The sequence below is a fragment of the Aythya marila genome, assembly GCF_965140915.1.
Source record: "Aythya marila genome assembly, chromosome: 3".
Taxonomy (NCBI): domain Eukaryota; kingdom Metazoa; phylum Chordata; class Aves; order Anseriformes; family Anatidae; genus Aythya; species Aythya marila.
Genome location: NC_139044.1, coordinates 80386715 through 80403949, shown reverse-complemented (window position 1 = coordinate 80403949; position 17235 = coordinate 80386715). Strand labels below are relative to the sequence as shown.

Genomic DNA, 17235 nt, shown 5'->3' with positions numbered 1-17235 from the left:
AGTATGGTTCCATTCAGGAATCTTTAGCAGTCAGGTAATGGTAGGATAGATGAGAAAGATGGAATCGTGTACATAAGACCCAGGACCTACATGGTATAAAGTATGCTTCATACTCTGTTCAGATACTAGATCAAACCAAGAGTAACTCATAATATTAATATATTTAGAATAATGAATCTACAAAAAAAAAAAAAAATAAAGTCAAAACTAAAACGATAATGATCATTATTGTGCTATGTTCTTGTCAGTTCTGGTTCCCATTTGATTTTTCAATTTTTGTAAGCATGTTGCAACCATATTGAAATCTTCTTTTGTTGAATGTTTTCAGGTTCTATTTCTACCGTCAGTTCAATAGTGGTGTGGTGGTTAGCCTGGACAATAGCCAAACATTCACCTTACCTCTTGCTCACTCCCTTTTCTCCTGTTATGGGGAGAAAATGGAAGGTGAAAGGACTCATGGATCAAGACAAATACAGTTTAACAAGAAAAGCAAAAGCTGCATATGAAAGCAAAGCAAAAAAAAAAAAAAAAAAAAAGGATTTATTCACTACTCCCCTTTGCCAGGCAGATTCCTGGAAAGCAGGGCCACAGCACATGTAATAGTTATTAGCGAAGACAAACGCCAAAGTCAAAATCATGACTCCTTCCTCCTCTTCCTAATGCTTCACTGCTGTGCACAACATGATATGGTTAGGGAATAACTCTTTGGCCATTTTGGGTCAGCTGCCTTGGCTGTGTCTTCTGTCAATCTCTTTCTCCCCCCCAGCCTACTGTTTTGGAGATTGGAGAGAAAGCCTTGATGCTGTGCAAGCTCTAGTCAGCAAGAGCCAAAAGACTGTTTGATCAGCATTGCTTTAGGCACAAATGCAAAGCACAACAGCATACAGGTTGCTATGAAGAAAGACAACTCCAACCCAGACAGACCCGGTACAGGTGTAAAAATCAGATGTTAATAACAAGCTATCTGAAGAGTAGAATAGTCTGCCCTTCTCTGTTGTTTTAGTATTAAGCTCAAACATACAAAAATTAGGATTTTGATAATTAACTTTTAGTTGACTAACTGGAAATTTGGTGAGTATGGAGTATCACCCTCTGAAAATTAGACTTTATAAGAGACTTGCAGCATACTGGGCCTACCATTCACCAATCATTTATGAATTTATGAAGTCAAAATATACAGAATTTACAAAATTACTCATTTTTTTATTATAACTAGTTGAGGAACTGGTTATTTCTTCCTATAAACACATGCAGAATAAAAGGAAAAGCAGCTTTTTGTTATACACTTTGATGTCAGTTTCACTTTGCATTTTATAAGGACATCTTAATTGAATTTGTACCCTTTTCAACTGCTGATAAACCACTCTCCTTTCTTCTACATCCTGGATTAGTAATGGTGTTTTGTGTTTTAAAAACAAGTGACTCTTGCCTTTAATTACTCTCAATCAAGTTTGAAAAGATACAATAGAACAATATTTTGTTCTACAAGTATACAACTTTTTTTGCTAATGGTAATGGATGTAAAATGCCTTTAACAAATTTATTTAGTTGAATTAGATCTATCAGATCCATAAACTGATTAAAATATCACATCATGCTACATACAGTAAGATAAATATAAGTGTCACATAAATTCATGTCTTAATTGCATCCATACACGGGTGAGTAGGCTCTTGGATTTGAGCACCTATGGCCACTGGATTGGTCTTAAGAGTCCTAAATGACACAAGGCAAAATTAATCAATCAAATATAGGCACCAAAACTTATTGGCTTGAAAATATATGAAATAAAGCAGTGCTAATTAATGTAAAATAGAAATAATGGAACTTATCTATCTTTTGGAGATTCTATATGTGAAGAAGATTCTGAGATTGTCCAATGCAAGACTACTGAGCATGACAGACTTTATAAACAATATAGCACAGACTGAAAGTAATATGAATAGTTTATATAAATGTTTGTTTCTCTCAAGTACCAGCAGAAAATCTCAGTACTTTTGCCCTTCTATCTCCTGCTTTGTAAATGTGGAAAAAAGTAGAACACCACAAAATTACAAAAATAAAGCTCAGCAGTATCATGAAGTTTTACTAATGATTGGTAAATTCAACAATTTCAATCACATTCTATTTCAAGTTTTAATTTTTACCCTGTTTGTCATTCTTATACGCAGAGAATGACCTTTCAGTAGCTCTTATGTATAGCCTTTTGGTGATGGACTTAGATCCTTTCATCCCACTCCTGCGCAACTCAGTATCAGCTGGATTTCTGGACTATAAATTCTGATTAATATAACCAGTTGAGTTGAGCAAAACTGCATTAAACTACTGTGGTCAGCAAATAACTTCAAGTATCTTTTTACAAAGCAAAACCTTATTTGAAAAACATCAGAAAAACATCTGAAGAAAAAAAAAACACTGTATATCCTCCCCTTCTATAAAATTCAGTTGTCCTTTGTAGTCGTCAGTAACCACTATTCAATTTAGCTGCCTCTAGCTTAGGAAAAGCATGTTGAACCATTGTCACCATGTTTTGTTGTGTGTTGATTAGCACTCACTACAAATCATCACACATTAGTTCTTTTGAAGTCACCGACTTTTTCTTCTGCTTTGTTAGATCCATCAGTATTTTAGTATTTGGGATCAGAGATAAGAAGAGTAAGACTTTTCAATCTAGCAAGCAATTTACTGTCTTCTCTATTTCCTAATGCCCCTCAGTATTCTTTCTCAACTGTTTACATCCCTTCTTTTGTGAAACTGTTTTATTCCTTGCTTGTTTCTCCATTTTTCAACTGCCACTATTGATTAAAACCCTTGCCTTCAAGGCAGACTTGGGCAAGCAGGTAATGCAAAGAGATTTATGAAATAATTTCACCAACAATAAATTTTCTCTTTTCTCTATATAAGATGATTTTAGTACAAAGAAATTAAATGTATCATGGGATACCTGAAATACTGCAGTCAATGGACTCAGCTAGACAGATTCAGAGTTCCAGAGTTCTGTTCCAACTCACTTCAAAGGTACAAAGAGGCTCTAATAGTCTACTAGGCATCCTTAGTTTTTATTGCAATCACAATAGCTGTATTTGAACTGTCCCAAGGGGCTATCCAAACACCATTAGAAAGAATTAAGGAGAAACAAGGTTTGCAAAAATTACTTATGTCTTGGTGGGTTGGTGTTATTTTTGGTGTGTCATGGGTAGCTGAACGCCAATTAGGATAATCCTGATAGTGTTTAACTTGGGAATCAGACAAATTCTGGCTATCTATGAGAGAATGTATAGATGTACCATTATCTCATTTCTTGTTGCCATGCTGGGAGAATATTTCAGCACAGACGAAGAATCTAAACTAAACTGCTTAGTACAAATTAAGTAAACGTAAAGGAAGAATCAGTCATTTGTGGTTGAGACCTTTAAAATGTTTTGCTCTTCAGTTGTATTCTGATTATGTCTGTCTCATCCTTCAGTATCTGAATTTGGCTTTTATCTCACTTTTCAGAAGCTACAGTGAAGTAAGTGCTAATAAAGTAAGCAGCACACTTGGAGTAAGTTGAAGATCGCTTCATACCATTGCCCGAATCTGATCTAATTACCATGGTGACTTAGTTTCAGTCAAGGCAATTTAGATTGTGATGTAAAATAAAATACATTATTTATATTAGGTTATGATTTACTTGTTAGAAAAATAAAATAAATCAATAAACTAAATAAGCTGCTTTTTTTTTTTTTTTTTTTTTTTTTTTTTTCCCAGAAAGATGCATTCAAATGTGAACGCCAAAAGATACTAATTTAGCTGTTTTTACAAGAACTATTTTTCTTTAGGTTCAAATGAATCATCTTAATTTTTTGCCATGTGTTGGCTGTGGACACAAATTTAAAAAGTCTGAGGATCTGCAGCAACTGTGAATAACTTCAGTGATGTTACACCAAACAGAGATTTTTGGAATATTATGTGCTGCTGATATCTACTCGTATTTTAGCACACATATGGATAATGTGCAAATAACATAACTTTCACTTTGCTCAAACTTACAAGACGTTAAGAATCAATAAATGACTGCATTAAATTGTTTTTTATAAGTCATTCAAAACACAGTCACATTCCCTACTCCATCCCCTCCTTACTTTCCCCAGATTAGATGTTGTTACAAAGTCAAATCTGGGGCTGAAACTCATTTCTTTGCAGAGGGTATAAATTAGACAACTTCATCACAAGGTGCTGGACTTCTGTTACTGTGGGAAAATCCCTCAGACAATCAGCAGCTCCTTCAAACACTGACATTATGTTACAAAATGACAGACTCAGGCTTGGGCAACCCATCTACTCTAGCTAACCAAATCTTCTACCTGAGTGTTTAAATTCTCCTTGTAAACATGTGAAAGAAATAAATATCTTTTAAAGGCACACACAATGGGAGAACACAACAGACAACATAAATTTCATTACCTCAATTTCCTGACAATAAAAGTCGTACAGATATATACTCCAAAAATAATTAAAAAATAAAAATAAAAAATAAAATAATAAAATTAGTGCTGGCTCAGCTTAAGATACAGCTGTCTGTTGAAATTATGTAGGCTATGTCAGTCATGTTTTTCCTGAGAGGCCAATGAATTTAAAAACAACATGATGGTAGAAAAATGTAGCTTCCACCAAAAACTTATTTTGCATCTTATCCACTTATACTGAAAGGTGTTAAGTTAGATTTTTCACCTTTTTGAAGCAGGCAGTAGGAGCAAGAAAAAGATTTGGGGATCTACCTAACTCAATCACGTCCTATGAACTACAAAGTCTTGATATCTAAAACCGTGACAATACTAGATGAAGCTTTCTTGGTTTAGATACATTAATAATTTAGGACAATTGATCCTGGCATTTCTGTTCCAGCTGATTATTGTATTATTTATGCTTCTTTATGTTTTGGGTTTCAACTCTTCCTCCCCCCCCGGGAGCTGTAGACTGCAATTTTCTTTGCATTATTCTGCTTTTTGCACCAGAATTGCCTAAGAAATGAAAACAAATGGAAGGAAATAAACATAAAAGCCACAAGGACCTGGTTTATGATTATTCTATAATTCAATATTTAATCCTATGAGGTATTCTGAGCAGTCTGCAATAGATAATATGTTACAAAGAAAATGCTGCTCCTCCATTCTAGTCTTTAGCTTTCCACAGCAAAGTACTTTTTAAAGGCTGATAGATTTTTTAAATTTGTACATATTGGCTACAGGCTTATTACAGTGTCTTCATTTCTGGAATCAAAGAAACATTGACTTTTGTAAACCAGCAAACAGTTTTCACAGCTAATTATGAAAGAAACAACAACAACAACAAAAACAGGCAAAATAAATGAAGTGGCAGGGTTAAGTGGAACAAATCCCCTTACTGTTCTGCATGCTCAGACTACACAAAACTTTCAGTTGCTGTCTGGGTTTTCACTAGAGGTCAGAGAAGGAACAATATATTCACCATATGTCTGCTTAAAAGAATATGGACTTGACAAGCACAATGGTTTAGAATTTTTCCATGTTAACAGACTTTCAAGATTTAATCTTCTTTTTTCTTTTTTTTGACTTTCAGTATACTGGGATTTCATGAAGGACCAAATTAAGTTAACTTTACTCACACTGAATGGGATCATACTGTACAATTAGTCCAAATGACTACTGCAATATTATATTTGATGAAAGAAACTGCTCAATCTTAGCAGGACCTGTTAGTAAGCAAATGGTGTTTTGAAGCAGGGATGTTTTAGAGCTTCTCTCATGTTGTTTGCAATCTGAGTATTGGCAGCAGCTGCTCAAAACGTAGACAGAGATGTTAGAGTATGAGTTATCTATGTCCTTCCTGTATGGCTACTGGGTGTTTAAATTTAATGTTCAGAGACCTGGATTCTAGGACGTCTTCTGCCTAAAGGCTGAACTAACCTCTACATGCTGCCTAAGAGCACTGCCCTAACCACCTTAAAGTGGCAGGGTATATTCTTCACCTTCATAGTTAAAGTTGGGCCTTAGATAAGAAAGTAACATATTTGCAGCAGCAGACAGAAAACAAAGCGGAAAGACTTTCTCTAATCAAGGATGGATACCTCCTTACAGAATCTCAAGTGGTCTCAGATACCCCTCATGTTTTGGGGGGCAGGGGACAGCAAAGGGGGTTATATGTTTAGATATGTTCCATATTGTGCTTATGATGGCTACTTGTAGGTGGCTTCTCAGCATAGAAGTTATCAAATTATTTTTGCAGAGATACCAAAGGAAATGAGGCAGAGCATATACATACTGCAAGACTTCAAAACATCATGGATGCCTAGACCTTCAATATTGACTTTAAAGAAATAGATGCTTCAAATCACCCTGCTGACTTTAGTACCTAATTTTTCATTAATTTTATACTCTCAGTGCTCTGATCATACAGCATCAGACTCTAACTTCTAATGCTTTCAGACCAATTTATAGAAATATTTTAGCATGGAGACAAATTTAATACACACTTACAGGTTGGTTGTCAAAATAAATTAAGAAACTGCTTACAGAAACAATTCATGTTTTCAAATACCTAACAATTCAGTTAGAGATGATAGAATTTTTCAGTAACTAGAAGCTTGAATGGACCATAAGTTCTGATTGCTCTAATCCTTAGTTCAGTAGGGTATCATAAGATAGGCAGGTAAGAAGATAAACTATTTTTTGATACCTACTAAAACTTTGATACTAATCATTTTAAATCTGTTCTCCCAAATTATTCTCCAATTGCTAGAAATAAAATTCCTCCAAATTACTCTCAAACTGCATTCGGCATCAAAAACAGAAACAGACTTCAAGTTTTCGGTTCAAACAGATATTATATGGTCAGATGTAAAATAGCTGGCTTTTATTTATTTTTTTTTTTTTAAAAAAAAAAAGGAAGAGAAAAGAAGTACCTGTATTTGATCTATATTTGTCCAAAAAAGTTCAAGCTTTTTTAGTGGCATGGATGTTTAGAAGAGTGAAAGGATACAGCGATGTTAAAATAATTTGAATAATTTGATTATTCTTCCTTTGACATAAACAAGAATATTGTATCATCTATAGCCTCCTGTTATTTATAATCTCTCCTTAGAGACACAGTCAAAGACCAGTATCACATAGTCTAATGTCATCCAGATTTAGAAACACAAAAAAAAGAAAGCTGAAGGTTGCACACTAAGGAGCATCCCACTTATAACACTTTTTTTTTTTTTTTTTTTTTTTTAATCCAAAAGAAGCATTTGGAGATGGATGTAAAACAAGCAGATAGCATACATATGGCAATCAACATTGTGGAGGCTTAAGCACAACATGCCAATTTTATATTAAAAGAAATCCTTTAAATAAGGTTTTTCAGCTATATTTAAAGACTGGGAAATGCAGCATGGTTACTACCTTTTGGAACCCAATTCTATTTTGGGAATACTACTTAAGAATAGTAATTTTAACAATAAAAATAAAACAGTTTTCTGTGACACAAGGCTTATGTATTACAATAGAAGTTTACAACTTGATATATGATTTCCTAAATCATTCTCTACTTTTCCTAAGACAAAAAAAATTCCTAACGACAGTTGCCTGCTCGGAGATACCAATTATTATACTACCACACAGCTAGCAATCAGTCTGAGGAAAGGGTGTTTTTATCCAGTTTCAGATGTTTGGTTTTATTTGGTTTCATCTGTTCAGAGAAATATTTTATTGAGTTTACAAATAAGGACTCGCAATATTCCATCCCCATAGCATAAATCATATGGGCTAAGCGTGTCTTTATGACTATAATTTACATGATGCAACATGACAGTTAAGATGTACTGTGGTAATTTGTGAGTGCTTTCAGTATTACTGTAGTATCAAAAATTTATATAGCTCAGTTATTAAGGCAAATTGTTTCATTCATACAGAGATGTCTGACAGTAACCACAAAGGACCTCCAAATTACACAGAAAAAATATCTTCCACATTCAAATGATTTGTGCACATTCTTATTATTATTTTGCTCTCTGAAAAGAAGCAGGATGAAATTCTGTATGTAAAAGTATCAATTCATATCACAGGGTAAGTTCACCAGGTATGGAAAACTGTATAAAAAACTCTCCCTTGTCCAACTAAATGAGCTCGACTATTTTTAACAATTTATAGCCATGAACAGGATGCCCAATTCTTTGGAATAATGCTATTTAGTTTCCACATGCTCACTTACCTTCTGTCATGTTGATTTTCAGCCAGCAGGAAGAAAATAAATAAATAAGAAGTTGACTAGCTCTAAGAGACTACAGTGGAAAATACGCTCGTGTGTTAGGGTTAGCATTTCAGATAACATTTTATCATAATTGGGATTATGGAAAATGGAAAGCTGTTTGTCTTAATGTTTAGGACTCATTCAGTCCTCAGTTTTACACTTCGGCAAAAAAAAAAAAAAAAAAAAAAAAAAAGAGAAAAAAAAGAGAGAGAGAGAGGGAGAGAGGGGGAGACAGAGAGAGAGGGGGGGGGGGGGAGAGAGAGAGAGAGAGAGAGAGAGACAGACAGACAGACAGACAGACAGAGAGAGAGGTCATAATGGTGAAAAGCCCAGACATCAGACCACAAAGGCACCCAAGATTTTAGAAAGCAAATATTTGCCTTAAATCTGCAAGGCATGAATATGTGTGTATGTGCACACATCCACACATGTAGATTTGGATAATTATATGCATTAGAACTGGCACAGAGCTCACAACAGCATTTTCCAAGTACTAGGGCAGACAGCTCCCCACACAAGCTTCTTGCCAAACATTAAAGTTTTGTAACACACCCCCACAACATCTGATACACAACTTGCATCTATGAAAAGCAGATGAGGGAATGGGTTTTCAAAGCTGAGGACAAGGTGGGAAGAGAACAGGACAAGCTGAACTGCACACCAGCTAATTCATTCAAAAAATAATGCTGCAAACTGTACAGACTACTCTAATATGTGACAGCAGAAGCCAAAAAAAGGCTCAAGGTCAAAGATACTTAGATAATTTTCTCTGCATACATTTTTTGCCTCACAAGGACGCTCCACATGCCTCATTCCTTTCTACTTGCACTTCTGCTGGTCAAATAGCTATCCAACTTAATCTTCCATCAATTCCACCTCCCTCCAAAGCCTTACTTCTTTTCTCTCTCAGTAAATCAAATTAACATTTAGGCAAGCACCATCTGCACTTACTTTGTTGCCCAAATAAGAACTGGGTGCACTCCAATAATATGTCTGTGGCAGTACTTTACGTGCAGCCACATTGCTGATGCTGAGCTGCTGACGTCCGCCACTATTCTTTTGTTTGGGAGTAACTCTGATGAGACCCGGTAAGCCAGCTAGATACCAACCATTCATGTCTTCTATCTATGATGACAGAAAATAAAAAACAAAACAAAACACATTTTACAGTCAGAATCAAGACATCAGTCATTTCAATAGTCAAAACCTCTCATTCTTCCATTTTTAAAAAATTGACTGTGATTTATATGATTAATAGCAGTTCAAAAGCCAAGGAAATATAAGGGTAATAACAATAAAAAAACTACCTTATTGTTTGCAATTGGGAGTTATAACTCCTGAGCAGTTTGTCTGAAGTATGTATTGTATGCAAGTATTTGCTTTCACAGTTTTGCATCATACAGAGAGAGGAGGAAATTCTATCTTACAATCTTTTGCATAACTGATATAATTCCTCTGAATATTGTACAAGTTTACAATAAATAATATCAGTCACAGAGAGTATAGAAGATGAGCTGACAAATGGATGCACATTTTCTGATTGTAATAGACTACTTAATTCATAATATATATATATATTTATTATAAAGCCTAACAACTTTCAATTTTAAATATACACTTTTTTTAGAAAGTCAAAACAAAGCTGAAAGCCCCAGAACTTGAGTTTTTGAATCAGCAGAGAGGTGCATACTGTTCATACAAGAATGGTTTCCGGAGCCTGGATACAACCAGAACAATAAAATAGCTCAGCTGTGGGCTGGAATTTTTTCCAGATGCTAACATGTAAATGAGCACACCAGGCACATGATTTTACTCAGATTTCCAGCATACAGTACTGCTGAGACCAGGAGCTACCAGACCTGGAACATATTTCCCAAACTAGATCTACAGACATGAATATGTAGCATACATCCATTATAGTAGATTCAGTGTCTAAGCTTTGAGAACTAATATAAGTATATTTGCATGCTAGAGACATTTTTCTACAGTACCAATAAGAACAGTAGGTTCTTCTTACTTCCACATATTTTCCTAGGGATGCAGTATGCAAAAGAAATTCACTCAAAATGCCCCCAGTAAGGCATCCCTTCTCTTTATGTAAACTGTTTGTTGTACATCTAATGCTTCAAAATTCTTAATTATTTCAAGTCTAGAAATCTAATAATGACCTGCAAAAGTGGTCGCTCTATTATATATTGCATTTAACTAAGTAGTGATTATGTTTGCATGTGCCTGGACTGTGTTTATGCACATGGCTTCATTTGTGACATTTATAACTTCTTTTGTAATTTTCATTATTCAACTACACTTCTTCCAGAATGTTTTCACAATTAAGCAAATATAATTTATAAGCCTTTTCTTTTCAATAAATGAAAAGATGTATGGGGCACAGAACAAACAAACAAACAAAAAAAAAACACACATGATTTTATAGTAAGATGCACTTTGTTAACAATGGACAGTGAGAATATACAAAAACACAAAACCAATGGCATATACTGATATGGTAGGATTTTTCTTACACTTCTGTAGGTGAAGTGAGAGTCTGTGCAGACACTTGTTTTCCCAGAGCAGAAACATTCCTCACAGCCTTTGGGATTATTTTGCTGCAGATTGAAGAAACCTGGTTTGCAACGATCACAGTTTTCTCCTTCAACATGTTCCTGAAAATGCACGTTGGAATATATTACTTACTTTAGTTGTCACACATGAGAACCTGAGATAACCAGCTTTATACTCTCTTTTGCTCTGATGCAGGACTAAAAAGACATTTACAGGAAGCACTGTTCTTATTTGTAAATATTAGAACTATATCCTTTATAAAATGAGTTACTACACCTGCACATAAATAACAGAACACAGAATTTGGACACCATAAGATTTTTAATTCTTCTTCTGTATGAATACATGCACTTGATTTCAGGGAATAATAAAGTTTAACTCTTGTATGCTTAAGGGAGTGAAAAGGGAAGGAAGTACGGGACACATGTTAACCTTAGTTTGTACATATGGCTGATAAAATCAACATTCACAATTGACACAAACTACAGGTACACAGTATTAGTTGCAGGAGTCATTCAACATATCCATTTTTCAGTGGTCTATTGCTTAGAGCTGAATCCAGGATAAATCCTGGAAAAGGGCTGCATTTTCTCTTTCCATAACCACATGTTTGCCAGCCAAACAGCCAGATCTGCAAACTCTTCTATGTCGAAAGCAGGCACTTAACGTACATGAAATATTCTAAACTTAGCATTTAGTAATTATGTTTTTATTAGAAAGCTTGTAACATGAAGAAAGTCCTGCTTTCTTGACCAATTAATCAGTTTGTCCTATACACAAAGATAAAGCTCGTTAGAAGTATGCTGCAAAACGTTCATGCTATGGCATGTGCTTAGAAATTCTCTCTATATATATTTATTCTATATATTAATAATTAATAATATATTCTCTCTCCCTATATATATATTATATATATATATATATTATTTTTTTTTCCCAAGAAAGGCCAGATAATTCTTTCCTTTTCAAAAGTGTTGTATACAGTTTATCTAATCCTGAAAATATTATATATAGTATGCACACAGGACAAAACTATGGGCTCCAAGTCAACAGAGAATGAAAACATTATGAAAATCCTGCCCACACTGTGTAGTCTAAGCTTGCTTGAAATATACTGCTCAGAAATAAGTTCATCAAAAGCCATTTGATAACCTTCTGGCTAAGATGTAGCAAACATGGAGGAGATAAGGCAAAGCCATGGGGAGAAAGATGCATTAAGAATAATGGGGAAATAATGGGGAAAGGGTAAAGACAAAGAAGGAGATCAAACAAAAATATAAATAGGTTTTCATTACTACTTATACATTAAAAACACATATAACAAAATATCTTTGTTCTATCTCTATGACTGTGTTGTTTCTATTCTTCCTTTCAATAATGTCATATACAGTCTGTTGAACAAACACAAAATCTTTTTAATACTACTCAAGGCCATCAGTAACTTTTACCTTTGACACCTCATTAATTTCAATGATGGTATTTTTTACATTTTCACCAACAATCTTAGGGTTAAGCAATGTCATAGGTATGATAAAATCACCCAGCTATTCATGTGAAAAGTAACTGTGGGATAACATCTGGGAGCTTGCAGGAATACAAATGCTCTTACACAATTCTAGAAACAACAATCAAGAACTCTGGTCCTACAAGTTTCAGACCTTGCTGAAGTGCTTGGTGTGTACACATTGGGAAGGTGAAAATAAATAAATAAATAAATAAAAAGAAGAGAGAGAGCTGCAAAGCAAAAGTTTTTGTTTAAATGAAAATCTGTCCTACTCTGCAGTCATAAGCAGAGTAGGACAGCTTTTCAGTGAGTAAAACCTGTATAATTCTTCTGAGTAAATAGCAAGTTTGCTGAATAATAGACACATAAAACTCAAAGTTGGAAAAGAGATCTAACCTACCCTTCAGCCAAAGAAGCAATCTTTCTATAGACTAATGTGTTTCTTAATACTTTGTTCAGTCCAGTTTTAAATTAACAGAAATGAGACTTTGACCATATATCTTCAGGAAGCTTTCTGCCTCAATCAGTGTAAAACAGGGATTACTACCTGTGCCTCACCTTTTTAGACTTCAGTTTCCTCTGGCTAATGTGGCAAAGATAACAAGCTCATGACCACTTGGTAACATTTTGGTGCTCATCCTAAGAACTTTTTCAGCAGTCAATTTCCTTAACAAGAAAACTATCTTTAGTAAATTTCAGAGCTCATTGAAATTGAAAGATGTGATTAAAAGGCAAGCATTTTTCCTCAGACCTGTTCTTAACTTGTCCAGACATCCCACTTTATTCTTCTTATGGAGCATAGCTAATCTGGTGATTTCAGGGTCCCTTTGATCATAATCTGCTTTGATTTGAATTTGAAGATTGCTAGTGAAAATAAGTTTGTATGTATCAGTATCTCAGCTATCTGCAATGGGTATCATTTGTCCCCCATATGCACTTAAAAAGCAGTTAGAGGAGTGGAAAGGAGGCAAAGGATGACCAGAAAGGAGGTCACCAGAAGCATGGACTCCTTGGGATAGGAACAGTATCTCTATTCTCTGTTTGTTTGGTATTACAGAAATAATGTCATAATAGTAAGAACCATTCAGCAGTAGTTATCTTGTATTTAGCATATGACATCTTCACCACTCTTTCAAGCCAGAATATAATAAACCCTGATCTTATAGACTTGATAGCTAAGAAATTAGAACTCTGATATGGCTAGATTTTATTTTTGACAGAAAGCATGTGACTGTTACATAAAGTGAGGGTAAGGTTAATTCTCTGATTAGATTTCAGTGCTATTCAGCTGTCACACCAGAGCTTAATGAGTATATGCAGCATGAGCTGAAGGAGTGAAGTATTTCTTGCACATTTTTGTACTTAGGGACATAATGTAAGTATTTTTAAATTCACATTTCTGTCTAATTCTGTTCCTTAAAAGCTGGAAGGAAACTCCCACAAGTATGACACACAAAAACTGACCTACTGCACAGTAAATTGTCCTTTGGGCATATGCATGCTAACTTACTAAACAATGACTTACAGACCACCATTTCTAACACTTGTATTACAGTATTTTGTGAGAAGTAGATGCATGTGTTTTTAGAAGTGTTTTCTTTGGATATAATATCAATATATTATTTGCCGGAGGTGAGTAAAGGCACACAGAGAAAACCACTCCTAAACCTTCTTCCCATAAATTAAGAAATTCATTGGTTAAAACAAACAAACAAACAAACAAACAACAACAAAAAACAGTAAATATTCTGGAGATTTCTAAGCAACCGTCCCAAGGCAAGAAAGAATGCCCTCAGTATGGAATTTAGCAAGAAGAGAGGATTAGATCCCTAATGACAACCCTTAAAATGCAGCTTTTTTGAAGTCTTAATACACCATCAGTTCAATGGATTTTATTTTTTGAGGTCATATTACAGATTATCTTTAGAGCCCACAATACTTTAAACATACCATTTCTGAGTAGTGAGGAGCGGGAATTGAAAACAAACAATTCACAAGTTTCTTAAGTATCCCTTTCTTGCAGACTTATATGACAGGCAGCATGCTACTAGATACCTATTTTAATTACAGAGTACTAAGAGTACACAGGACAATCTAAGAGTTCACAGGACCAAGAACAAGTGTTCTATGAGAAGCGACTGCCACAGACTTTAACATAGCTAGGTAGGATAGTGGAACACCACTGTATGATAGAACACCAGTGACTGCAATCTTTCAATATCATTAATATCTTCTTATGGCTCAGAAGAATTAAACGTCCGTACCTTACAGATGCAGAGACCTACACAAGGGTCAACATTCATACTGCCTTTCAGCGAGCAGTTGCAGGGCTGGCAGTCAGGATATCCTACATAACCCAAGGCACATCTATCGCAGTGTTCTCCTGCAAAGCCAATCTTGCAGTGACAGAAACCAGGCAACATATCTATGGGAAGAGGGAAAATGCATGAGACACATTTAATTTATCATTATTGTTATCAAATATATGTGTTAGAGTGCTCAAAGCAACATCTTCCGTAGGTGTAACATAAAGGTGTTGACAGTGGGTCAACCATACATTTACTTAACTCATTATCCTGTCTGAGAGCAGCCAGAATAAAGCAAATAAGAACAGAAAAAGTGCATAGTTATTTGAATTCTGAGCTTTCAGAAATCTGAATATTAGAGGTCTTTTAAGCTGAAACTTATCCCTAAACCCTTGCATCTAACAATCCCTGGAAAAACTTCTATTAAATTGCCTAATTGACTTTGAACATGCTTTTACTTCCAGAATCCATAAAACTCTCTATCAGTTACTTGTGCATTTAGCCATGTGTAGTGTGAAATAAAACACTGATGTATGCTAAATCTGTATTTATTGCCCTTTAAATGTCATATCATAGAAAACAGCAAGTAACCATTCCCTACTCACTTTCTCCATGGAATCTGTGATTTCAATGTATCTTTAGCATATCCTACATGACAATTTTAATTCATATGCCAAAAACTGATAAGCCTATATAATATCTCTTTACAAAGAAACTGCTTTGTATAGATGAAAATCCCTATTGTCCTTCCCTGCACCATTTCCAGTTCTAATAAATTATTTAAGGAAAAGGCAGGGAATAGTGTGGACTTATAAATCATGGCAATTTTTTCAGTGTTGTTTTTAAACTATTAGTTATGTTTCCTAAGGCTTTGTTGATCTCCTGCTACTGCTAAGTCAGCACTGAGATGATACATTCAGGGCACAGTCCAAGGTAATTGTTAAGAGCTGTTTTGCAACTGCTAATGCCTAATTCAGAAATCACTAAAATCAATGTATAAATAGAACTATTTTTTTTCTCTGTTCTGCTTTTCATTTAATTTCTACAAAATTTTATCAGTTATTTTATTGCCCATCCACTGACTATCTTGAGATCTTTCTGAACATTTTGCAGTTCTTTCATTTTTCTGTGCTAAAAGATTTTGTACTTGCAAACTTTGTCACCTTCCTACTTGTCCCTTTTCCAGGTTAAATATGAATATTCTCAGCACTTCATATTGATCATCACTGTGAAAATGGTCCATTTATTTTCTTAACCAAGTACTCATCCATGACAGAACCTTTCTTCCTCATTCTATTACACCTTCTTTCACAGTCTTTGGTGAAGGTCTTTGTCAAAACTTTTTGAACATCAAAATCCAATATTAATCAAAATAGATTTAGGTCCCATATTCATTGACTCCTTCAAACAGAGTAATAAGGCACACTGTCTTCTACAAAAAAAAAAAAAAAAAAAAAAAAAAAACACAAAACAAAACAAAACAACAACAACAAAACTGCTCTGGAGTTTAGCCCATTTTAGCTACAGGTTGTTAATCATATAAATCCTTTATTTTAGTTCTACTGATTTGTTTGATACAGAAATCAGAACTCTGAATTTTAGTTTCCTGGAACCCTCCACCATTCTTTTAGTAACTTGATAAACAGTTCATATTTATATAATATTAGCTTAGGTTTTAGAAAGTACTATAAATTATATAATATAAATTATATTATATAATGCTTCAGCAACTTCATTTTTAATTCTGCCCCAAAGCCATGGATAAATATAATATATGCCTGATGAATTTTTATTATTATTCATTTATCAGTTTGCTCTGACACTGACACTTCTGAGACATTTATTCCAACTTGTACCCATGAACAAAGATACTCAAGTGGGAAGTTCCCTGAGCTCTTCTATTCACTGATGCAAAGAATTCGTCTATGTCCTTTTCTTTCTTGAGATCTCCAATTATAATTGATTATACCTTAATCATATTTAACTATTACTGAATTTCAGTGTCTAGCAGTCTTTTAGATTCTGATTTATCTGAAGTTTTTCTTAGCAACATTTAAGCATTTAGCAAAGTATTCCTAATATTTTAACATGTGACTAAGTGCATGACCTTACAGAATTTGTCACAATTTACGTCCTTTACTATTATCCCCTGTTGGATAATTATAATTTTATTTTTTTTTCAGGGACATTCTTTTCAGCATTTAAATTGATTTTTTTTTTCTAGTTTAGTTATGTTGCTTGCATCATTTAGAATTAGAAGAATGCATCTTCTCTGAGTGTCTAATAGGCAGGCTTGCCAGGCTAAGGCTAAGAATCTTCGGATTGTTCTTTTTGATTTTATTTTTAAAAGATTCCTTGTTTTAATTAATTTGTTCTTTAGGGAGGCCTTTTCACTCCTACAAGGATGTAGAATTTGAAGGCTCTTCAAGAAACAAGTTTTAAAACTCATGCATAAATACAGAGTTGCTTCCCTTTTTACAGTTTCTCTAACTAGATTTTTGAAGAAGCAGTCACCTATAGGAGTTTAATATTATATTATTTGTTAATCTGTACAGTGATAAAATTCAGTCTGTCTTCTCTAACACTGTCACCTCTTTGATCTTCTGTAGCACA

General features: G+C 34.4%; 1 protein-coding gene across 12 annotated transcripts in view; it reads right to left on the bottom strand.

Annotated features, from left to right (window-relative positions):
• The window catches only part of LAMA2 (laminin subunit alpha 2), a 375103-nt gene that overhangs the window by 206372 nt on the left and 151496 nt on the right, over positions 1-17235 (bottom strand). For all 12 annotated transcript variants that reach the window (XM_082757554.1, XM_082757553.1, XM_082757545.1 and 9 more), the window contains 3 exons: positions 14581-14741; positions 10773-10913; positions 9202-9375 (listed from right to left, as the gene is read on the bottom strand). In XM_082757554.1, the coding sequence (XP_082613680.1) occupies positions 9202-9375; positions 10773-10913; positions 14581-14741 (476 nt within the window). The remainder of the gene's footprint in view (positions 1-9201; positions 9376-10772; positions 10914-14580; positions 14742-17235) is intronic.